Raw genomic sequence first — 18,590 nt, forward strand, 5'->3', positions numbered from 1 at the left:
CTGTTGCTAGCCAGTGTGGGACTTCTTGTCTTAGACACTGAGCTGGAGCTATTCTGAAAGGGGACAGGAAAACAAGTACACATTAGAATGTAGCTATTCTACAAATGTTTTTTGCTTAAGACCAAAAGTTTGTCCAAGAAGGAAACAAATACTTTTTTTTTTTAATATACCTCCTCTATGATTTGACTAGCACCACAGTTCCTGATTAGACATTTCTAAATGACTTCGTTGTCATTTGTCTTTAAAATTAGTTTTTCTAAAAATTTGATGTCCCAAAGTACTTTTAGAAAAGAGACACTTTTGTTGTTTAAGGGCTTTTGGGGGGCTTATATAACCATAAAATGACATTTGGGAATTGCTATTTTCTTTTCCTCCTGTTAATTATTTTTCAGTGCAATTAAAACCAGATGACTAACTGACTAGAAATCTGAAATGGTACCGATATGAATACTCTTGCCCGTTCTCAAGATACAAATGAGCAATACCACTTGGCTGCTTAGAAAGTGAGCAAGTGATGCATTTACAGGATGAATATTTTTCCTTACTACAGGCAAGCTGCCTTCTGTGAATATAGTAACTATTAATGGAATGCACTCTTTATGTACCAAATCACTGTAGCTTCAAGAAAGAGATGGTTTCATTGGGCATCATTATACTTGGCATGGTCAATCTGTTCTCCAGGGTCTTACTGCTATGAGAATTTGAGAGTTGGTCAATAAAGGATGATTAGGCCCTAGAAGACCTGTCATGCCGATCAAACTTAAAAGAGGCTGAGCTATGAACCAGAATACCATTGGTTCTTCTGTAATGTCCTTTGTCACATTTGACCCTGGTATATTAGTAGCCAGGTGTCACCCTCCTTCAGCAAAGTATTTACATGGATAAATAAATCAATATGTTCAGTTTTGCTTGGTGAGCATGAAATCAGAAATGAAGAATTAAGATGGCTAATTGGCTATTTCTAAGTTATATTAAAAACCCTTTTTGAACACATATTGGGAGGCTATTCAAGTGTTCAGACTGAAGTGCAGTGATATCCTGGCTGCTCTCAGCCAAAGACTATGGTTGGGCTTATCACTGACCACTTGCCTCTTTTCTTTGATCTACATTGCTACGCAATCCTCCTGATTTCCATTGTGGCCTCTTATTTCTTGGTGCCATCATTCTACATGTTTATTTACAGTTTTCACATTTAGATTATTGCATTTTCCAATTTCCATTTTACATTTTTTTTTTTAGTACAGCATATGAATTTATGTTAACCTTCATCAAAGAAAGTTTGTGCTTTTTGACCTTTACCACTTTTTCCTTTAGTTTATTTTCAGCTCACTTAGAAGACAACACAGTAACACCTTACTTATCTGGTATCATTGAAGAATAATATTTGATATTCCAAATAAATGAATTTTTATATAACTGAAGCTTGTCCTTTTAAACATTGCCTTTTTAATTTTAATCTTTAAAATGTTTTAACCATTTTAGATGGTTATATCTCTGTAAGCTTACAGAATTCCTTATATTAAATAAAATACGCTGCAGATAATTTAAATATATTGTAATTACTTAAAATCAGCATTGTAAATATCAGTTATTGCACTGTGTTTTAATATGATAATGCCCTCAGAGGCTCTTAATTCTTATAAGACAGTTTACCTTTACATTAAATTACTTTATAGTTCTTTATTGCCCTTTTTGTGGTTATTCTCTCTCATTTCTTAGCTCTCATTTCTTGATAAACTTGCTACATTATTTTATACACTATTTCCTGGGGAAGTAGGGTCCCTGCCTAAAGAGAAAAGTTCATGGGCTTCGAAACTGCTGCCTTCCTCAGAGGCATTTTTGTTTGTTTGTTTGTTTTTTTACTTTTAAGTTCCTGTGTTCTAGAAGGTAGAGGTTGCCAGAAGTTGGACCTACATATAAATGGATAAGTGGAATGTTACTGTTAATTTCAAAGTACATGGATCATAATTTAAAAGAGCAAAAATTAGTCCTCATGCACTCTCTTGTCAAAAACATGTATTCATTGCTATGTCTGCATGCATTCAGTAGAGTACTTGCTTTATAAAGCCAGTAACAGACTTCTTTGGAGTTGATCATTAAAAGAAAAAAGGCACAAAGTGATTGGTTTACTGATAATATATAATAGCATAAGAGTTGTCTGATTTTCAAAGCATGGCTCTTTTGGAGTAGGGCAAAGGTAATTCTTAAATATACCTCTTTTGATATATCTTTTTTTCTCTGTTAAATCATTCTCCATAATGGAAAAGCTTTTTGTTTTAATTGGTATTTATACTTCAAAAAAATAACAAGGACAAATGTTTATTTGTCAGACTTACATAGGGTTTTTTTGTTTGTTCATTTTTCTTAAATTACAGGAATTTCACCTTCAAATCGAAGAACTCCCTGGCTTTATGCCTTGATTCAGACAGTGAAGATGAGCTTAAACGCTCTGTGGCCCTTAGCCAGAGACTTTGTGAAATGTCAGGCAGTGAACAGCAGCAGGAAGACCTGGAAAAGGTAAGTAATTTCTCACCAAAATATCTGACTGTCCAAACAAATGCCTTTCATAACCAGCATCAGCAAACTTAATAAATACACAGGATAGATCATTTCTTGTGAATGAGGACTTTTCAGACGTACTCTTAGCACCTTTCAGTATGCAGTACGATATTATTAACTGTAGTCACCATACTGTACATTACATCCCTGTGACTTATTTATTTTATGACTGGAAGTTTATACCTTTTTGCCCCTTCACCCATTTCACTCACTCCCTAGCCCCCACCTCTGGTAACAACCAATGTGTTCTCTCTATCTGTGAGCTTAGTTTTTTTGTTTGTTTGTTTTTTAGATTCCACATGTAAGTGAGATCATACATTATTTGTCTTTGTGTAACTGATTTCCCTCAGGGTCCTTCAGTGATGTCACAAATGGCAAGATTTCTTTCTTCCTTCCTTCCTTCCTTCCTTCCTTCCTTCCTTCCTTCCTTCCTTCCCTCCCTCCCTCCCTCCCTCCGTTCCTTCCTTGTTGCTGTGCGCAGGCTTTCTCTAGTTTCAGCCAGCAGGGGCTACTCTTTGTTGCGGTGCGCGGGCTTCTCATTGCAGTGGCTTCTCTTGTTGCGGAGCATGGGCTCTAGGCGCGCGGGCTTCAGTAGTTGTGGCGCGTGGACTCTAGAGCGCAGGCTCAGTACTTGTGTCGCACGGGCTAAGTTGCTCTGCAGCATGTGGGATCTCCCTGGACCAGGGCTTGAACCCGTGTCCCCTGCATTGGCAGGTGGATTCTTAACCACTGCGCCACCAGGGAAGTCCCTATCAATTTAAACTCCAAGGTTGCTGTATTTTTAGGCATTCTGGTTTCTTCTAAAAGCAGCTCTATTCTTCAGGATTCAAAATCTTGCAGACTAGAACATGATAAGTCTGAATTGGAAAACTCAGGATTTGACGGAATGAGTGAAGAAGAGCTTCTGGCAGCTGTTTTAGAGATAAGTAAAAGAGAAGCTTCACCATCTCTCAGTCATGAAGATGATGATAAACCAACCAGCAGCCCTGATACCGGATTTGCAGAAGATGATATTCAAGAAATGCCTGAAAATCCAGACCCTGTGGAAACTGAGAAGCCAAAAACAGTCACAGAGCCCGGTAGGTTTAATGAAAATAAACATCTGTTAAACAGGCACAACTGTGTTCCAAAGCTTTTATAGTAACAAATGACTTCTACATAATGGGATGTGAGATGGATCTGTATAACAGAGCCAATAATATTTGTGTGCTTTTTTTTTTTTTAACAGTTTAAAAAAATGAGAAGCAAATATTGTGAGTTAGTATCCAGAGGCTAGTGGTAAAGTATGCCATGTCCCTTTAGGTGTACATCAGAAGAAAAGTTAGTATTCTTGTGCATTTAAAAAATGTTTGTGTCAGTTTTTGGTCTCTTTTTTCACACCACTGCTCTCAGAAATTTGTGTAATTCTTCATTTTTGTATATCTGAACTTATACCAAGTTTTAATATATAAATAATTTAAGTTCTCCATTCTTCTTTGGGTTCATCCCTTCATAATGGTGGCAAGACCACTGAACTAAGAGGGTCTTGGGTGTCTAGTCTTAGCTATACCACCTACAAGTTATAAATTTCTAAATAGGTAATTTAATCTCTTTGATACTCAGTTTTCTTACCTCTGTATGGGGAATCTACCAGACATACTTCAGATAGTTGTGGGTAGAATGTTAGATAGTATATACATATTATGTAAAGTGCTATACAGATAAAAATTATTTTTGTGGTAATTATTACTCATATTTTGTTATTTCTCAAGCTATCACTGCAAACAACAGAGCTGAGCCTCCTTGCCTTGCACTATGGGTATTTTAAGATTTTTTAAGTAGAAAACGTTCACTTCCTTTTCCTGGGGCCAAGTCTAATATTTTCTCCTGATATCTTTAGTATCTGTATCTAGGTAGCTAGCTAACGTGTTTCCATATATCAAGCCTAGGATTTTGGAGATGAAGAGAATAGTAGTATATCACAAAATTATTTTCTGTATTCTTGGGGTTGTTAGGGCCTCCTCAGTTTTGAATTATTTTATGTGCAAGTAAAATAAGAGTTAGTATTTCCTCAATTTAACTGGAAACAAAAAGCTGATGATTTTTGTATATAGATGTTTCCTTTTTTTTCTTTTTTCTTTACACCTTTTTTTACCTCTTGATGCAAGTACCCTTATGAAGTCCCCTTCTCTTACTAAGCTTATTATCACTGCCCTTGGAAGTGAATCCCAGATATTAGATCATTTCATCAGTAAGGATTTCAGTATCACTAAAAGATAAGAACTCCTCCATATCATTATCATACTTTAAAAATCAGTAATAATTCTAAGGAACAATCAAATGTGATCAAACCCTCCATAAGGTTTTATTTTGAAAGTTTCAAATCCAGAGAGAAGTTGAAGAATAAAACAATACACACTTTTATACCCTTCACCTTGATTCATTAACATTTTGTCACATTTTTTTCTCTCCCTTCCACACTGCCCCTGTGTGTATGTGTAGTTGTGCAGCAGTTACCCCAAAATTAGTGCTTTACAACAACAGTAATTTTAATATCTCATTACTGTGGATTGACTGGTCTTAGCTGGTAGTTTTTCTGCTCTATGTGATGTTGGCTGGGGTTTAACTGCGCTACAACATCCAAGATGGCTCACCTTGGCACATGGGTTGTGTTGGTTAGAAGGGTCAGCTGAGCTGGCTAGATATCCTCTCTGTTCTTCTGGTCCCCTCTCCCTGGCCATCTCCCTTCCCCTCTTCTCCTCAGCTTTTCATCTCTTCATGTAATCTCAGGGCCTCTCCCTTCCTGTATGGCCTCTTCAGCATGGTAGCCAAACTTCTTACATGATAGCTCAGGGCTCCCAAAAGCACAAAAGAGGCTGCTGCCAGGCCTCCTTAATGTATAGGCTCAAAATTAGGACAGAATCAATTCCACCACATTTCATTAAAGCACTCACAGGATCTGCCCAGATTCACTGTGAGGTGGACCACACAGAGTTGGAATACCTGTAGGCATGGTTCATTGGAGGCCATCTTTAGAGATTGTGCGTGTGCACACACACACACTCTTTTCTTAATGGAACCATTTGAAGTTGCAGGTATCATAATACTTCACCCTAAAATACTTCAGCCTGACTCTCCTAAGTACACAGAAATTTTCCTATATAACAATTATCATACCTAAGAATATTAACAGTAATTCCATATATAGTTCTAATATAGAGCCCACATACACATTTACCCAATTATCTCCAAAATATTTTTTACACTTTTTAAAAAATCTAGAACCCAAAGCTTACCCCCTGCATTTGGTTGTTAGGTCCCTTTAGTCTCTAGTCAGGCCAATTTTTCTTTGAAAGACTCCGATTATGGATTGTCCTTCTATTCTTTAAGTATAAGCTGTTTTTTTTCCCCCATACCCTAAAACTTCAGAGCCTGGAGATGGTTTTTTCCTTGTTGCCCATTGCCATTTCCAACTGCTCATCTTCTTTCATCCTACAAAAACCCCAGCTCCTTTGGTACGTGACTTCAGACTTTGCCACCTATTATCTCTGTCTGTAGCTCTCTTTTACCTTCCAGTCACTCCACGCCCATCAGCATTCTTAGGGCTTTCAGCATCCTCATAAATGACCCTTTCAACAGCCTGGTTTCTCAATTCCTAATCTTATTTCCAAAGAACTTTTCTTCTACCCCATCTTGATAACTGCCAAAACTCATACCCTAAACCAGTAGTTCTCAAAGTGTGTCCCCAGGCCATCAGTATCATGTAGGAACTTGCTGGAAATGCCATTCTTGACCCCACGCCACACCTTCTGAGTGAGAAGCTCTGGATGTGGGGCTCAGCATTCTGTGTTTTGATTCCAGTTGATTCTGATGCATGCTGAAGTTTGAGAACCACTTCCCTAGACTTTGTCATCATCAGTAAATGTACCACCTTTGAAATCTTAACTTCAAATATCCTTCTCTAACCCTTCTCTCCCCCTAGCTCACCTAATATCATATTCTTATTTCAACAATTGCTTGATCTCATTAAGACTTCCAATCCATTGTCTTCTACTTTTTGCTATTCATCACCTCCCTCTTGTCACCACTTCCCTCCCCAGCCTATATGCTTTTATCTCTTTGCTCTGTTTTCTTCTCTCAGTCACCTAACAAAGTCCCATCTCCCAATTCAACCAGCTTCTTATTCCATGCCTACACCCAAGCAGCTGAAGATTGCTGGAGAAAAGTCCCCAAACTGTGCTGACTATACTTTCCTCAAAATCATGACTACGCTCTTACATGGGCACTACATGCTACTAGTCAGTTCTGTTACAGTTCCTTAGTAAATTTCTTTTCTTGGTCTCCATGTCTTTCTCAAATCTGTAGTTCTCCTTCCACACATACTCTAGGCACATAACTTAGCTGTATACCTTTCAAAGAAAATAGATGCAGTCAGATGAAAACTCTGCCTTCACCTTTGTTATGGAGGAAATGTCTCTCTTCTTATTTAAGGCCAATCCCTCCATTCATATCCAAGATTTCATCTACTTGTGACTTCTAAAGACTTTCCCTCTTGAAATGATGCTCTTTCTCTTCTGCATCAGGTCTTCCCTCTTCTAAATTATTCCTGGTGTGCCTTAATATCACCCATCTTTTTAAAACTCTCATGACCTTGTGTTTCCCTCTAGCCACTGCTCCCTTTCTTTGCTCCCTTCCCAGAAAAATCCTTTGAAAGAGTTGTTTTACTCATTCTCTCTACTTTCTCACCATCTCCCATTCTCTTGTCAGCCCTGTCCAAGTGGGCTTTCATCCCCACCACTCCACTGAAATGGTCTTTATAAAGTTTGCATTAGCAATTTTCATACAATCCATTACTCCCTCCTTAACATTTAAAGCTTTATAAACTTTTTTCTATAAACTATTCTTGACATGGTTTTTTCTTCCTACTAAACCAACTGTTCATTCCAGGGTTTTTTGGTTTTGTTTTTTGCTTCCCTCATCAGAACTCTAACTGTTGGAGTATTCCCAGGACACTGTCCTTAGCTGTTTTTTTCCTAAAGTTCTCTCCCTGAGTGATCTCAAACATTACCATAACCTCCCATACTGATGAAATATCAAATTCATATCCCTAGCCCGGATCTCTCCCCTGAGCTTTAAACTTACACATGTAAATGCCTACTTGACATGCCCATTTGGCTGTCTAATTTTTAACTGCCCCATATCAGCAAATGGTACCACCATCCACCATTTTTTGACTCAGTCCAAAAAATATGTCTCCCTTGATTTTTTTGTTTTACTTTACACCTTACATTCAGTCCATCAATAAGTCTAGTCCTCTCTACCTCCAAAATATATCCTGAATTTAATCATTTATCAACATCTTCATAGCTGTAACTCTAGCCTTCCATCTCTCACCTGGTCCACTACAGTTGATTCCTAATGTCTCTTCCGTCATTCTTGCCCCACTACAGACCTTCTTTCTTGAACAAAGCAGCCAACATAATCTTTCTGAAGCTTAAATCACACGGTCACCCTTCTGCTTAAAACTTGTGATTTCCCATTACACTTAATCCAGGCTTCTCACCATGGCCTATCTTTACCTTCCCCCTCTTTCACTCTGCTGTTTTAGCCGTACTAGCATTCTCTCTGTGTCCATCATGCTAAGCTCATTTTCATCTCAGAGGCTTTGCACTTAAGCACCTTCAGGGCAAGGGCCATCTTGCCTTAATTATCACTATATCCCCAGCTTCTTTAGCAGTGCCTGGCATATAGTAGATTCTCAATAAATATTTGGGGCTCATCAGATTGGTTGTCTCATGAATCAACTGAGGAGGGGAAGGAATACTGGTTAAGTAAGGTTTTACTCTTAGCCAAAGGGAGGGGAAGAGTGTATGCAAAGGCCCAGACATGAGAAAGGCCATGGTAAGTTAGTGGACCTACAAAAGTTCAGAATGATCTGCATGGCTGGAAGGAACATAGTGTTGAGGGGGAAAAGCAAAAAGTTGAGACTAGAGAGTTATGCAGTCTCCAGTTTTTACATGGCCTAAAACCATGTTTAGGAGTTTGGACTTTTATTTCAAAAGCATTAGGAAGTTACTGAATAATTTTAAGCGAAAAAGTATTTGATAAAGATGTATATTTGAAAAAGATCATTTCTGGCTGCAGTGTAGCGCATAAATTAGAGAAGAACCAAAGTATCCTGTGAGACCTGTTAGGCAGTTATTGCAGTAGTCCAGACCAAAAGTTAATGGTGCCCTAAGCCAAGGTTTTGGCATTGAAAAGAAAAACAGTTGGGACTTCCCTGGTGGTCCAGTGGTTAAGACTCTGCATTCCCAGTGCAGGGGGCCCGGGTTCGATTCCTGGTTAGGAAACTAGATCCTGCATGCTGCAACTAAAGAAAAATAAAAAGGAGCCCGCATGCCGCAACTAAAAAAAAGATCCCACGTGCCACAACTAAGACGCAGTGCAGCCAAATAAATAAATAAATATTTTAAAAAAAGAAAGAAAGAAAAAGAGTTGATGGATTCGAGAGATAATTAGGAAATAACGATTTATGTAATATGAAGGGATAAATGAGAAGTCAAAATGACTCCCAGATTTCTATCTTCAAAAAAAAAAAACAACTAAACTGAGTGGACAGTGATCCCAATGACTGAAATATAGAATGTAAGAAAGGAGCAGCTTTCATCTGGGGTGGGAGAAGCGGCAGATGATATATTTAGTATAAAAATGTTTGAGTTTTAACACATGGTTCCCCTCTGTGTTTTTTATTTCATGGTCATATTTGTTCCTAGATCTGAAATGTTTTTTGTATCCATCTGATAATCTTGTCCTGAAGACAGATGTATATTGATTTTTAGCATCTCAAAGTAAACTTTCTTACATCTGTTTTCTATCACATGGATTAATTACTAGTGTAATTCTAGGATTGTGTGAGGTACATTGGTATATTGAGTGCTGAAAATTATTGGTTAAGAAAAATTGTGCCTCTGTCACCTTCTTTTTTTGAGTATGTTTTGATAATAAAAGTAATAATCCTCATCTTATGCCCTAAAATAGCAGCCTCAACTCCCCAATCTTTCTTCTACTTGAAACGCTCAACATCAACTAACTTTGAATGTCACGGTTCCAAATTTCCAGAAGTGGTCTGATTGGTTGATTCTTTCCGATATTCATTCCTGGTCCAGTAAGCTAAGGCCAGAGGGACAGGTGGGATCTTACACGCCTCAGAGCTGCCCCTTGCAGGCTATGGAAAATGACTTTCTCCAAGAATGGAGGAGTATAATTTTTTTTTAATTGGAATCGTACTGCTTTTTGCACTTAATAATATCCTGAGTTTCTTTTCCTCTTTTAATGAACATTCAGAATTAGTTTCAATGATAAATATTCAGTCAACAAGTCAGTTCAATTAAAAAATAATGACTGGTTGCTGACTTAGAGTCTAAAACCAAGATGCTGTAAGCTTCAGAGTTGTCTGTGCTATAGAAAATTATCTGCCATTTAAATGGTTACAATGCAGTATTGGGGCAGGTAAAGACCACATACTAATTTTAAAACAATCCATGTGAAATAAATCTGTAAAGGTAGTTCTTGTTAGCCAGTTGAATTCTTTTTATGAGAACTTCCTTAACTTACTAAGACGAAAATTTTTGCTTTGGTAAAGTGTTTGAGAAGGGAGGGAGGGAAGGAGGTTCCTTCCTCTTCTCCCCACTCTTACCTATATTAAAAATTATAATGAAATTCAGATAACCAGAACAAAATTATGCCTATATTATTTATTCCAGCTAGCCGTAATCTAGAAATTGAGAATGAACAGAAAGAAATAAAAGGTTAATATTTTTTCTTACCTCCTTGGATGAATGTTTTAAATATATATGTTGTCATATACTTGCATGGTACATGAGATGTTTATTACATATTTTATGTAGCTCTTCTGATTTAGAATATGTTCAAGGCTCATTTGATTATTAATGTAAGAATGCTCATATGACATACAGTGTAATAAATGGGAAAATCTCAATAATTAGCTTAATTATTCTATCCTAATTCTTACTTCATTTACTCTAAACAATACTTTATTCCTAGTACTTGGTCATGTGACATGACCTTTGAATATGGCTATTTATTCTTCTCCATCCTTAACCATAGTGTTTCTGATGATTGCTTAAGTTTCAGAACCATTGCTGTAGGTCAGTGTTTCTCAACCGAGGGCAGTTTTGTCCCCCAGGAGACATCTGACAATGTCACTTTTGGTTGTCACAACTGGGGAGTGTGGGGTTGCTACTGGCATGTAGTAGGTAGAGGTCAGGAATACTGCTAAACACTATACAGTGTACAGGGCAGCCCCTCTCCCAGCGCCAAACAAAAAATTATCCCACCCAAAATGTCAATAGTGCTGAGATTGAGAAACCCTGATCTAGGTATGTAGTAAGTGAGATTGTGTGTCCCAAGCAGGTTATGTCTGAGGTTAGGATACATTACTCTTTGAACAGTGCATGTCACTCTAGTGCAGAGAGTTCAGTTTATAAGAGGATATCCCAGTTATGTTCTGCTTCCTCAGATCCTGCCAGTTTTACTGAGATAACTAAAGACTGTGATGAGAATAAAGAAAACAAAACTCCAGAAGGATCTCAAGGAGAAGTTGATTGGCTCCAGCAGTATGATATGGAGCGTGAGAGGGAGGAACAAGAGCTTCAGCAGGCATTGGCTCAGAGCCTTCAAGAGCAAGTAAGAGATATTTATATTGCTACTTTCTCCATACCTGTCTTTTCCAAGAAATAGAACAATAATAATAGTGAAAAACATTTGTTAAGCACTATGTGTCAGGCATTATTCCAGGTGATTTACATACGGTGAACCACTGAACCACCAAAACAAACTAAACTTGTTTGGGGCTTTTGCCTTGGGTTTGAAACAGAAACACTGATTGTTTTTTCTTTTTTAAAAAACCCAAATGCAACAGAATGTCTTGTTGGTTACCTCCTATTGCTATAATTTATTGCACACTAAAGCAAGATGAGTTGTTAGAGATCGTCCCTAGTCCAACTTTATTTTGCAAGCAGTTGAAACAGCCAGTATACCATGATGATTTTATCATTAATATTTTAAGGCAAAATGTTTGTTTTGGTCATTTTCTCACAATATGAATCCTTTCCTATGAATTATTTGAACATAAAATTCTCAGGAATATTGTCTGAAATTTTAGATTTTAGTCATAGACTAACATTTATCTGCTCTTTTCTTTATGTAGTAATCTATTCTTCAATTTTTAGTTCTTTATGCTTGTATTTGCCAAAGCTGGTTGATTTGCACTGTTGCAGTCAGCTGAGGTATCTGACTAAAAGGTGATATTTTGATGGTTGTCTAATCCTATACAATACATGTTAGTAATAAAAATTTGCCAAGACTCCCTAGAATGAATGCACAATTTTAGTGTTTGCAAATATCAGATTAAGAAATCTAATGTCACTAGAATATTGGGTCTTAATTTAAACTGCACATTAATATTATCTGGGGAGCTTTAAAAAAAATACTGATGCCTGGGTTGTTCTGCCCCCCCAGAAATTCTGATGTAATTGATCTCAAGTGTGGTCTGGCATCTAGATTTCTTTTTTTTTTTTAATAAGGGTTTTTTTTAAAAAACAAAACAAAACTTCCCCCAGTGATTCTAATGTGCAGCCAAGGTTGAGAACTCCTGCTTTAAAACTATTTCAGAGCCAGCTGCTCTGTATCCTTTTATTGATATTTATAAGAAGTACCTCCCTAGTTGCCTTGTCATCAAGATGTGTATATGTCAAACTGTCTTACAAATAATATATAGTAATCATTTGTTGTAGAAAACTTAGTGTAAAAGACCATGGTTTGGTTTCTTAACAATAGTTGCTTATAGTGCAGAAAAAGAAAAAATTCAGTAACCCTCCTTTTCTTAGACAAAAGACATATATTTTTCTTGTCAGCTGACCCGTTTAAAACTACCTTATTTGTCTCAAATATGAGGATAGGATTATGAGATGAAGTTTCTTTAGTTTGGTATACCTGCATCATTCTATTAATTACTAAAAGAGAATCCTTTACCTTCTTGTTTCAGCATAGACTTTATGTACTTGGATAAATTTAAGTAATCATATTTCCTCTTAGAGAACACCTCTGTAACTTTCTTGAACACAGTACTATTGCTCCCAGGACTATAATGCAGAATAGCTCATTCTAAGCTTCTTATACATTTAAGTAACTTTAAAAACAAGTCTAGAATTGAGAAAAGTATAAAACAATTTTACTTTTTTTTTTTTTACTCATGCATCCTTTGTAAGTTATCTCTTCTCTGAAAATGAGAGGGAAATTTTTTTTTGTAGTAAACATTTTCCTATTCCTTTTATAATGAGTCATCTAGTTGAGACATTTCCAGAGGTACAATTTTTTTCTAAGAAAACCTCGTATGTATTAGAAAAGCAACAGTCAGCAGCATTCATTTAGTATTTACCAAGCTTCTTTTACATGTTTATGGTTTCTTTAACAAGAATAAAAATAGAAATCTATGAATAATATGTTGCGGAAATATTGTTTATCTTGATGTCATAGGCGTAGGGTCTGTGCTAGAGCCAGCTCCCTGTCAGCTTAGGAGAGCCCACTATACATACTTCCCAAATCTGCATTCAGAGTCACATTGGTAGCTTAAAATTGGCCATGGTAGGAGTATTTATACCAAGGAACTTGGCAAATCCTGTAAATCAGGGGAAGAAAAGAGAGCTATTTACTAAGTATCTGCTATGTTCCAGGTATTTCATACATGTTAGAAGAAAAGGAAATTACATCATAATGTCACATTGAATGGCTTTTGGTTGACAAGCCAAGCGTCATTAACTAGAAGAGATAGCATTTAAGCCTTTTTAACCCCCACGTTTTTGTTTTAGGAAGACAATGTTGGAAAAAGTAAAGAACTTCTCCACATCCCTCAAGAGGTCATATTCCAAACATCCATAAGATTATAGAAAACATTATTAGCAAATACTTTCAGAGCAGCGGATTTTATCCTCATTAAATAAGTTTAATCAATACTTCTTTAAATACCTTAGTTTTGTTCTTATCCCTTTAGGAGGCTTGGGAACAGAAAGAAGATGATGACCTCAAAAGAGCTACGGAGTTAAGTCTTCAAGGTATGGAGATTAATTACATTTTTTAATATGCTGAAATGTATCACAGAAGAGCATAAAAAATGTTTTTGTTATTTTTAATAACAGTAACAAATTTGAACACCTCCCAGGTAAAGATATAGAACCTTAGAAGTTACCTGTATACGCCTTCCCTTCCCTCCCTCCCAAAGGAAACCACCGATCTAACATTTGTATTCATCATTAACTTACCTTTTTAAAAAAAAAAATAATATTACCATGCATATTCATATCCCTAAACAATACTTTTTTGACATTTTAAATATGAGCTTTATTTTAAATTTAAAGAAACACTGAAAATAAACACTTTTTACAAATTATATCAAACACTTAAAACATAATTTGGGAATGTTAAACATTAATTCTTAATTCAAAATAATGACATTCATAGAATACATCCTGGTGCTGGCCAATAACGAGTTTACTTAAATCTAGTAGATTTTATGTAAGCTTAACCATTAATCCTTCCTAAAATTCGGTGATTATGATTCAACTTTATAAGGTTAAGCAAGTCTTCTGTGTAATACCCTCATATAACTTTTTCAAATACAAACATTTATACCAGCAAGGAAATTATTAAAACGTCTATAAATTATGCTGAGGGGCTTGATGAAAAGGCTTTCTATATAGAGAGAGGCATCTCACCTTAGAAAGCACACACACACACAAAACCACTTAATTGAATATAAGATGCCAGGACATTCTTTTAGTTATGTTACACAACACACTGCACGTTTATAAGTGTCATTCTATTATGTATGAACTGAAAACATAATATTTTTTAAAAAGCCCTTGCCACGAGGGAGTGGAATATGCCTGCATTAAGCACAGAAACGCAGAGCTTTTTACAGGATGTCAACTGACTGCCTGTCTCCAGCTGGCTACCAGGCACCACTGAAAACTGTCACCACCCTCAGAAAGACAAGATGTTCTTGTTAATGATGTCCACGGCCTCCAGAATCTCCTCCTCCTTGATCACAAGCGGAGGTGCAAACCTGATGATATCGCCATGGGTTGGCTTGGCCAGAAGTCCATTATCTCGAAGTCACAGACATACCTTGCAAGCATCACAGTCTTTGGTTTCTCTAATAACAATAACATTTAATAATCCTTTTCCTCTTACAGCAGTTACAATATCAGAAGGTAGCTTCATGCGTTCACTTCTCAAGATGATACCCATTTGTCTGCCTTTTTCAGCAAGGTTTTCTTCTTCGAAAACCTCAAGGGCTGTGATGGACACTCGGCAGCCTAGTGAACTGCCACTGTACATAGAACCATGTTCCCCTGGTTTAATGGGCAACATTATCTCATCATTATACAACACTGTGGATACAGGGTATAAACCACCAGAAAGTGCCTTTCCTAGAAGAACTGTATCAGGTCTGACATTTTCGTGATCCATAGCCAGCCATCTACCAGTTCTAGCCAATCCTGTCTATTTCATCAGCAATAAACAGAACCTGGTCCTGGGTTTAGAGCTCTTGCACGCCCACAAGGTAGCCTGGATCCAGAACAACAACGCCTGCTTCACCCTGAATTGGTTCCATCATGAACGCCACAACATTTGGATCCTGAAGTGCACGCTCAAGAGCAGGCAGATAATTATATGGAGTGATTTCAAAACCTGACATAAATGGTCCAAAACCATTGTAACTGGTTGGGTGTGTGGAACTGGAGATTGCAGACAATGTTCTACCCCAAAAATTTCCAGCTGCAAAAAGCAATCTTTGCTTTGTGTTTTGGGATACCCTTCACAGTAGTATATCCCCATCTCCGAGCAAGTTTGCAAGCACTCTCTCCAGCCTCCACTCCTGTAATCATAGGAAGAACTTCGTGGTAGTTGAAAAGTTTAGTAACATACTTTTTTTTTTTTTGTCTGCGTTGGGTCTTCATTGCTGGGCTCTGGCTTTCTTTAATTGCAACGAGCGGGGGCTACTCTGCTGCGGAGTGCGGGCTTCTCATTGCGGTGGCTTCTCTTGTGGAGCACGGGCTCTAGGTGTACGGGCCTCAGTAGTTGTGGCACGTAGGCTTCAGTAGTTGTGGCTCACAGGCTCTAGAGCGCAGGCTCAGTAGTTGTGGCACATGGGCTTAGTTGCTCCACGGCATGTGGGTTCTTCCTGGAACAGGGCTCAAACCCATGTCCCCCTGCATTGGCAGACAGATTCTCAACCACTGTGCCACCAGGGAAGCCCTAGTAACATACTCTTTGTATTCACCAGGCACGTTGTTGTAGAAAACTCTAGACGTTAAGGTCACTTTATCCACCTGACTTTTCGAAGCATTCACAGTCTTTGGATGACAGTGCACTTGGTTGATAGCACTGTAAGCACTGAGAAAGTCAAAATATTTTCTGCCTTCTACATCCCATATGTAAATACTTTTTCCTCTCTCCAGGGCTACAGGTAAAGGGTGGTAGTTGTGGGCACCATATTTAGATTCCCGTTCAAAAATGTAATCAGAGGATGGAGGACCTTGGACTGTTTTTTTAGTTGCAGCAGATGTATTGGATTGGCCAAAAAGTTCATTCGAGCTTTTCCGTACCATCTTGCAAACTTTTTGGCCAACCCAATAGCAGAAGCCACTGAAGAATGAATTCCACGGTGAAGGACAGCAACAGTCTGCACATGTGCTAGTCTGGAAAACAGGATGTCCTTCAAGTAGGAATATCACCAACCATCCCTTCTTCCCACAGTTCAGATTAGAATACAGATTTTTAACCCAAGATCCAGGGATGGTCTTCACAGGGTCCAATAACTCCTGGCGGCACCTCCAAGACCAGCCTAGGACACGCAACATCAACTGAACAGCTGCCCTAAACAATATATTTTTTTAATTTTGAAAAATTAAATAGCAAAGACAATCTTATCTGTAATCCATCTGTATGACAGCAATACTGCCACTGTTAAGACTGCTAGGAGAAGATAATGTGACTTCAGTTTCCCCGTGAATTTACAAGAGCTCACTTGGGAAGCCAGTGAGCAAAGTCGTGAATGAGTATTTAGAAGCGTAAGGTTCACCATAGGGGATTTGGCAGAACTTATTTATGGACGATGTGCCGGAAGTCTACCAGGACAGGTAGTCACGGGAAGTGAGCTAACTCTGTATTTTCTAAGATCACTCTGGTCTTTCTCTGGCTCTGAGAAATAGATTAAAGCAAAACACTTTGCTGGTATAAAATGAGTGTTCTAGGCTGATCTAGACACCAGGGGATGGTCGAGAGAGCAAGAATTTCACTGCAGATGGTTGAGACAGTTACAAATAAGAATTCAAGCTAGGCTCACCTAGGCATTGTGTCCTCAGATTTAAAAGATGGTACAATGGTGGTGATGACTGACCGTCTCAAGTCATATTGTTCCAGTCTGGACTGGTTGCCCTCTACATCCATGCACAGATATCCTGAAATCTCCCTAACCGTTCTCCAGGGGATTCCCTCTGATTCGCTCTTTTGTTCGAATCTCCCATTTCCTGTATGACTCTTTTCTCATCCTTTGTGTACTTATGCTTTGATGGAGAACATCCCCAGTAGTTTTCTTGAAAAAGAGGGGATGTGACTTAGATTTTTTGGAGGACTTGAAAGTTTCATTCTGCCCCAGTATTTGACTGATAGTTTGTCTGAATATAGAATTCAGGGTTTACAATCATTGTAAAAGCATTGTTTCCCCCCACCTTCATGCTGTTGGGCAATGACAAAAGTCTTGTTTGCTGGGTTGCTGTATGAGAAGTCTAAAGCTGTTCTTTATTCTGATGTGACATCTTTTTTTTCTGAAAGCTTATAGGATCTTCTCTTTGTTTCCATTGTGATTAAGTTTCACAGTGATGTGCCTTGATGTGTGTCTGTTTCATCCATTTCTGCTGAGCACTTAGAGGATTATTTTAATCTAGAAACTTTTGTCCTTCAATTCTAAGAAATTTTCACTGATTTCCTTCATTCTACTTCCTCTCTTTTCTCTTTTTGAAACTCCTATTATTCAGACATCCTAGTCTGATCCTCTTAATTTTCTCATCTCTTTTCTCTGTTTTCCATTTTTTTGTTATTTTGCTGTACTGCCTGGGAAGTTTCTCCAACATTATCACCAACTCCAAACTTTTTTTTAGTATTTTATTTCTATCATATTTCTAATTTTCAAGAACTGGTTTTTGTGATTGTTACTTTTTTATAAGATTTTGGAGTGGGGGTGGTTCATAGAAGCAATACCATCTCAACTCTCTGAGGATATTAAATACGGTTCATTTTTTTGTTTATTTGACATTTCCATCTCCCTGAATAGATTCTCTTTTCTCCAGATTGCTCTGTCCTGTGTGTTTATTATGGTCTTTATATTCCTTGTTAGAGTCTTTTTTCAATAATCTAGTAATCCTTGGCTGTCAGCTCATGATTAAGAGTAGGGGACTAGCAGAAACTAACACACCATTGTAAAGCAATTATACTCCAATAAAGATGTTAAAAAAAAAAGAGTAGGGGACTAAAAAGATGATTGGAAGCTCTGAGTATATGAATAGCTAGGACTTGTCAACTTTGAGTTTTACAGGGTTTTACTGTTTGGGGGATGATGTTAACATTTTAGGCCTTCCCTTGGGCTGGTAAGATTCCTAAAGAAAGTTTTCTAGTCTCTTGCCCTTGCCTACAGGTAAAAGATGTGGCTACCAGAGTTCTAGAAGCCAAGTATAGGCATAGGGCTGGGGGTGGGGGTGAGAGTTATATTCATCTTTCAATATGCACACTGTCGCCTACTCCCCTATTTTCAGTATGGTACTCCCCTGTGCCTGGAATCCTCCAATCCAGAGACTGTTTTACCAACTCTCCAGAGAACAAAGCTGCCGACCTCTGTCATTGTCCAGCAGCATGAAGTAAGGGGAAGTGGATCTAGGAGTCTGTAACTCAAACAGCTTTCACCTAATCCTTAT

At 37.8% G+C, this 18,590-nt stretch overlaps 1 protein-coding gene and 1 pseudogene across 7 annotated transcripts in view; one reads left to right on the forward strand and one right to left on the reverse strand.

The window, feature by feature from the left end:
• The window catches only part of USP37 (ubiquitin specific peptidase 37), a 92,665-nt gene that overhangs the window by 65,372 nt on the left and 8,703 nt on the right, over positions 1-18,590 (forward strand). For 5 of the 7 annotated variants that reach the window (XM_068544457.1, XM_068544463.1, XM_068544460.1 and 2 more), the window contains 5 exons: positions 2,376-2,517; positions 3,383-3,638; positions 10,302-10,346; positions 11,078-11,244; positions 13,610-13,670. In XM_068544457.1, the coding sequence (XP_068400558.1) occupies positions 2,376-2,517; positions 3,383-3,638; positions 10,302-10,346; positions 11,078-11,244; positions 13,610-13,670 (671 nt within the window). The remainder of the gene's footprint in view (positions 1-2,375; positions 2,518-3,382; positions 3,639-10,301; positions 10,347-11,077; positions 11,245-13,609; positions 13,671-18,590) is intronic. The other 2 variants (XM_068544462.1, XM_068544464.1) reach the window with 1 other exon arrangement.
• LOC137764741 (ornithine aminotransferase, mitochondrial pseudogene) lies at positions 14,599-15,506 on the reverse strand (annotated as a pseudogene).

The sequence above is a fragment of the Eschrichtius robustus genome, chromosome 5 (assembly GCF_028021215.1).
Source record: "Eschrichtius robustus isolate mEscRob2 chromosome 5, mEscRob2.pri, whole genome shotgun sequence".
NCBI lineage: Eukaryota > Metazoa > Chordata > Mammalia > Artiodactyla > Eschrichtiidae > Eschrichtius > Eschrichtius robustus.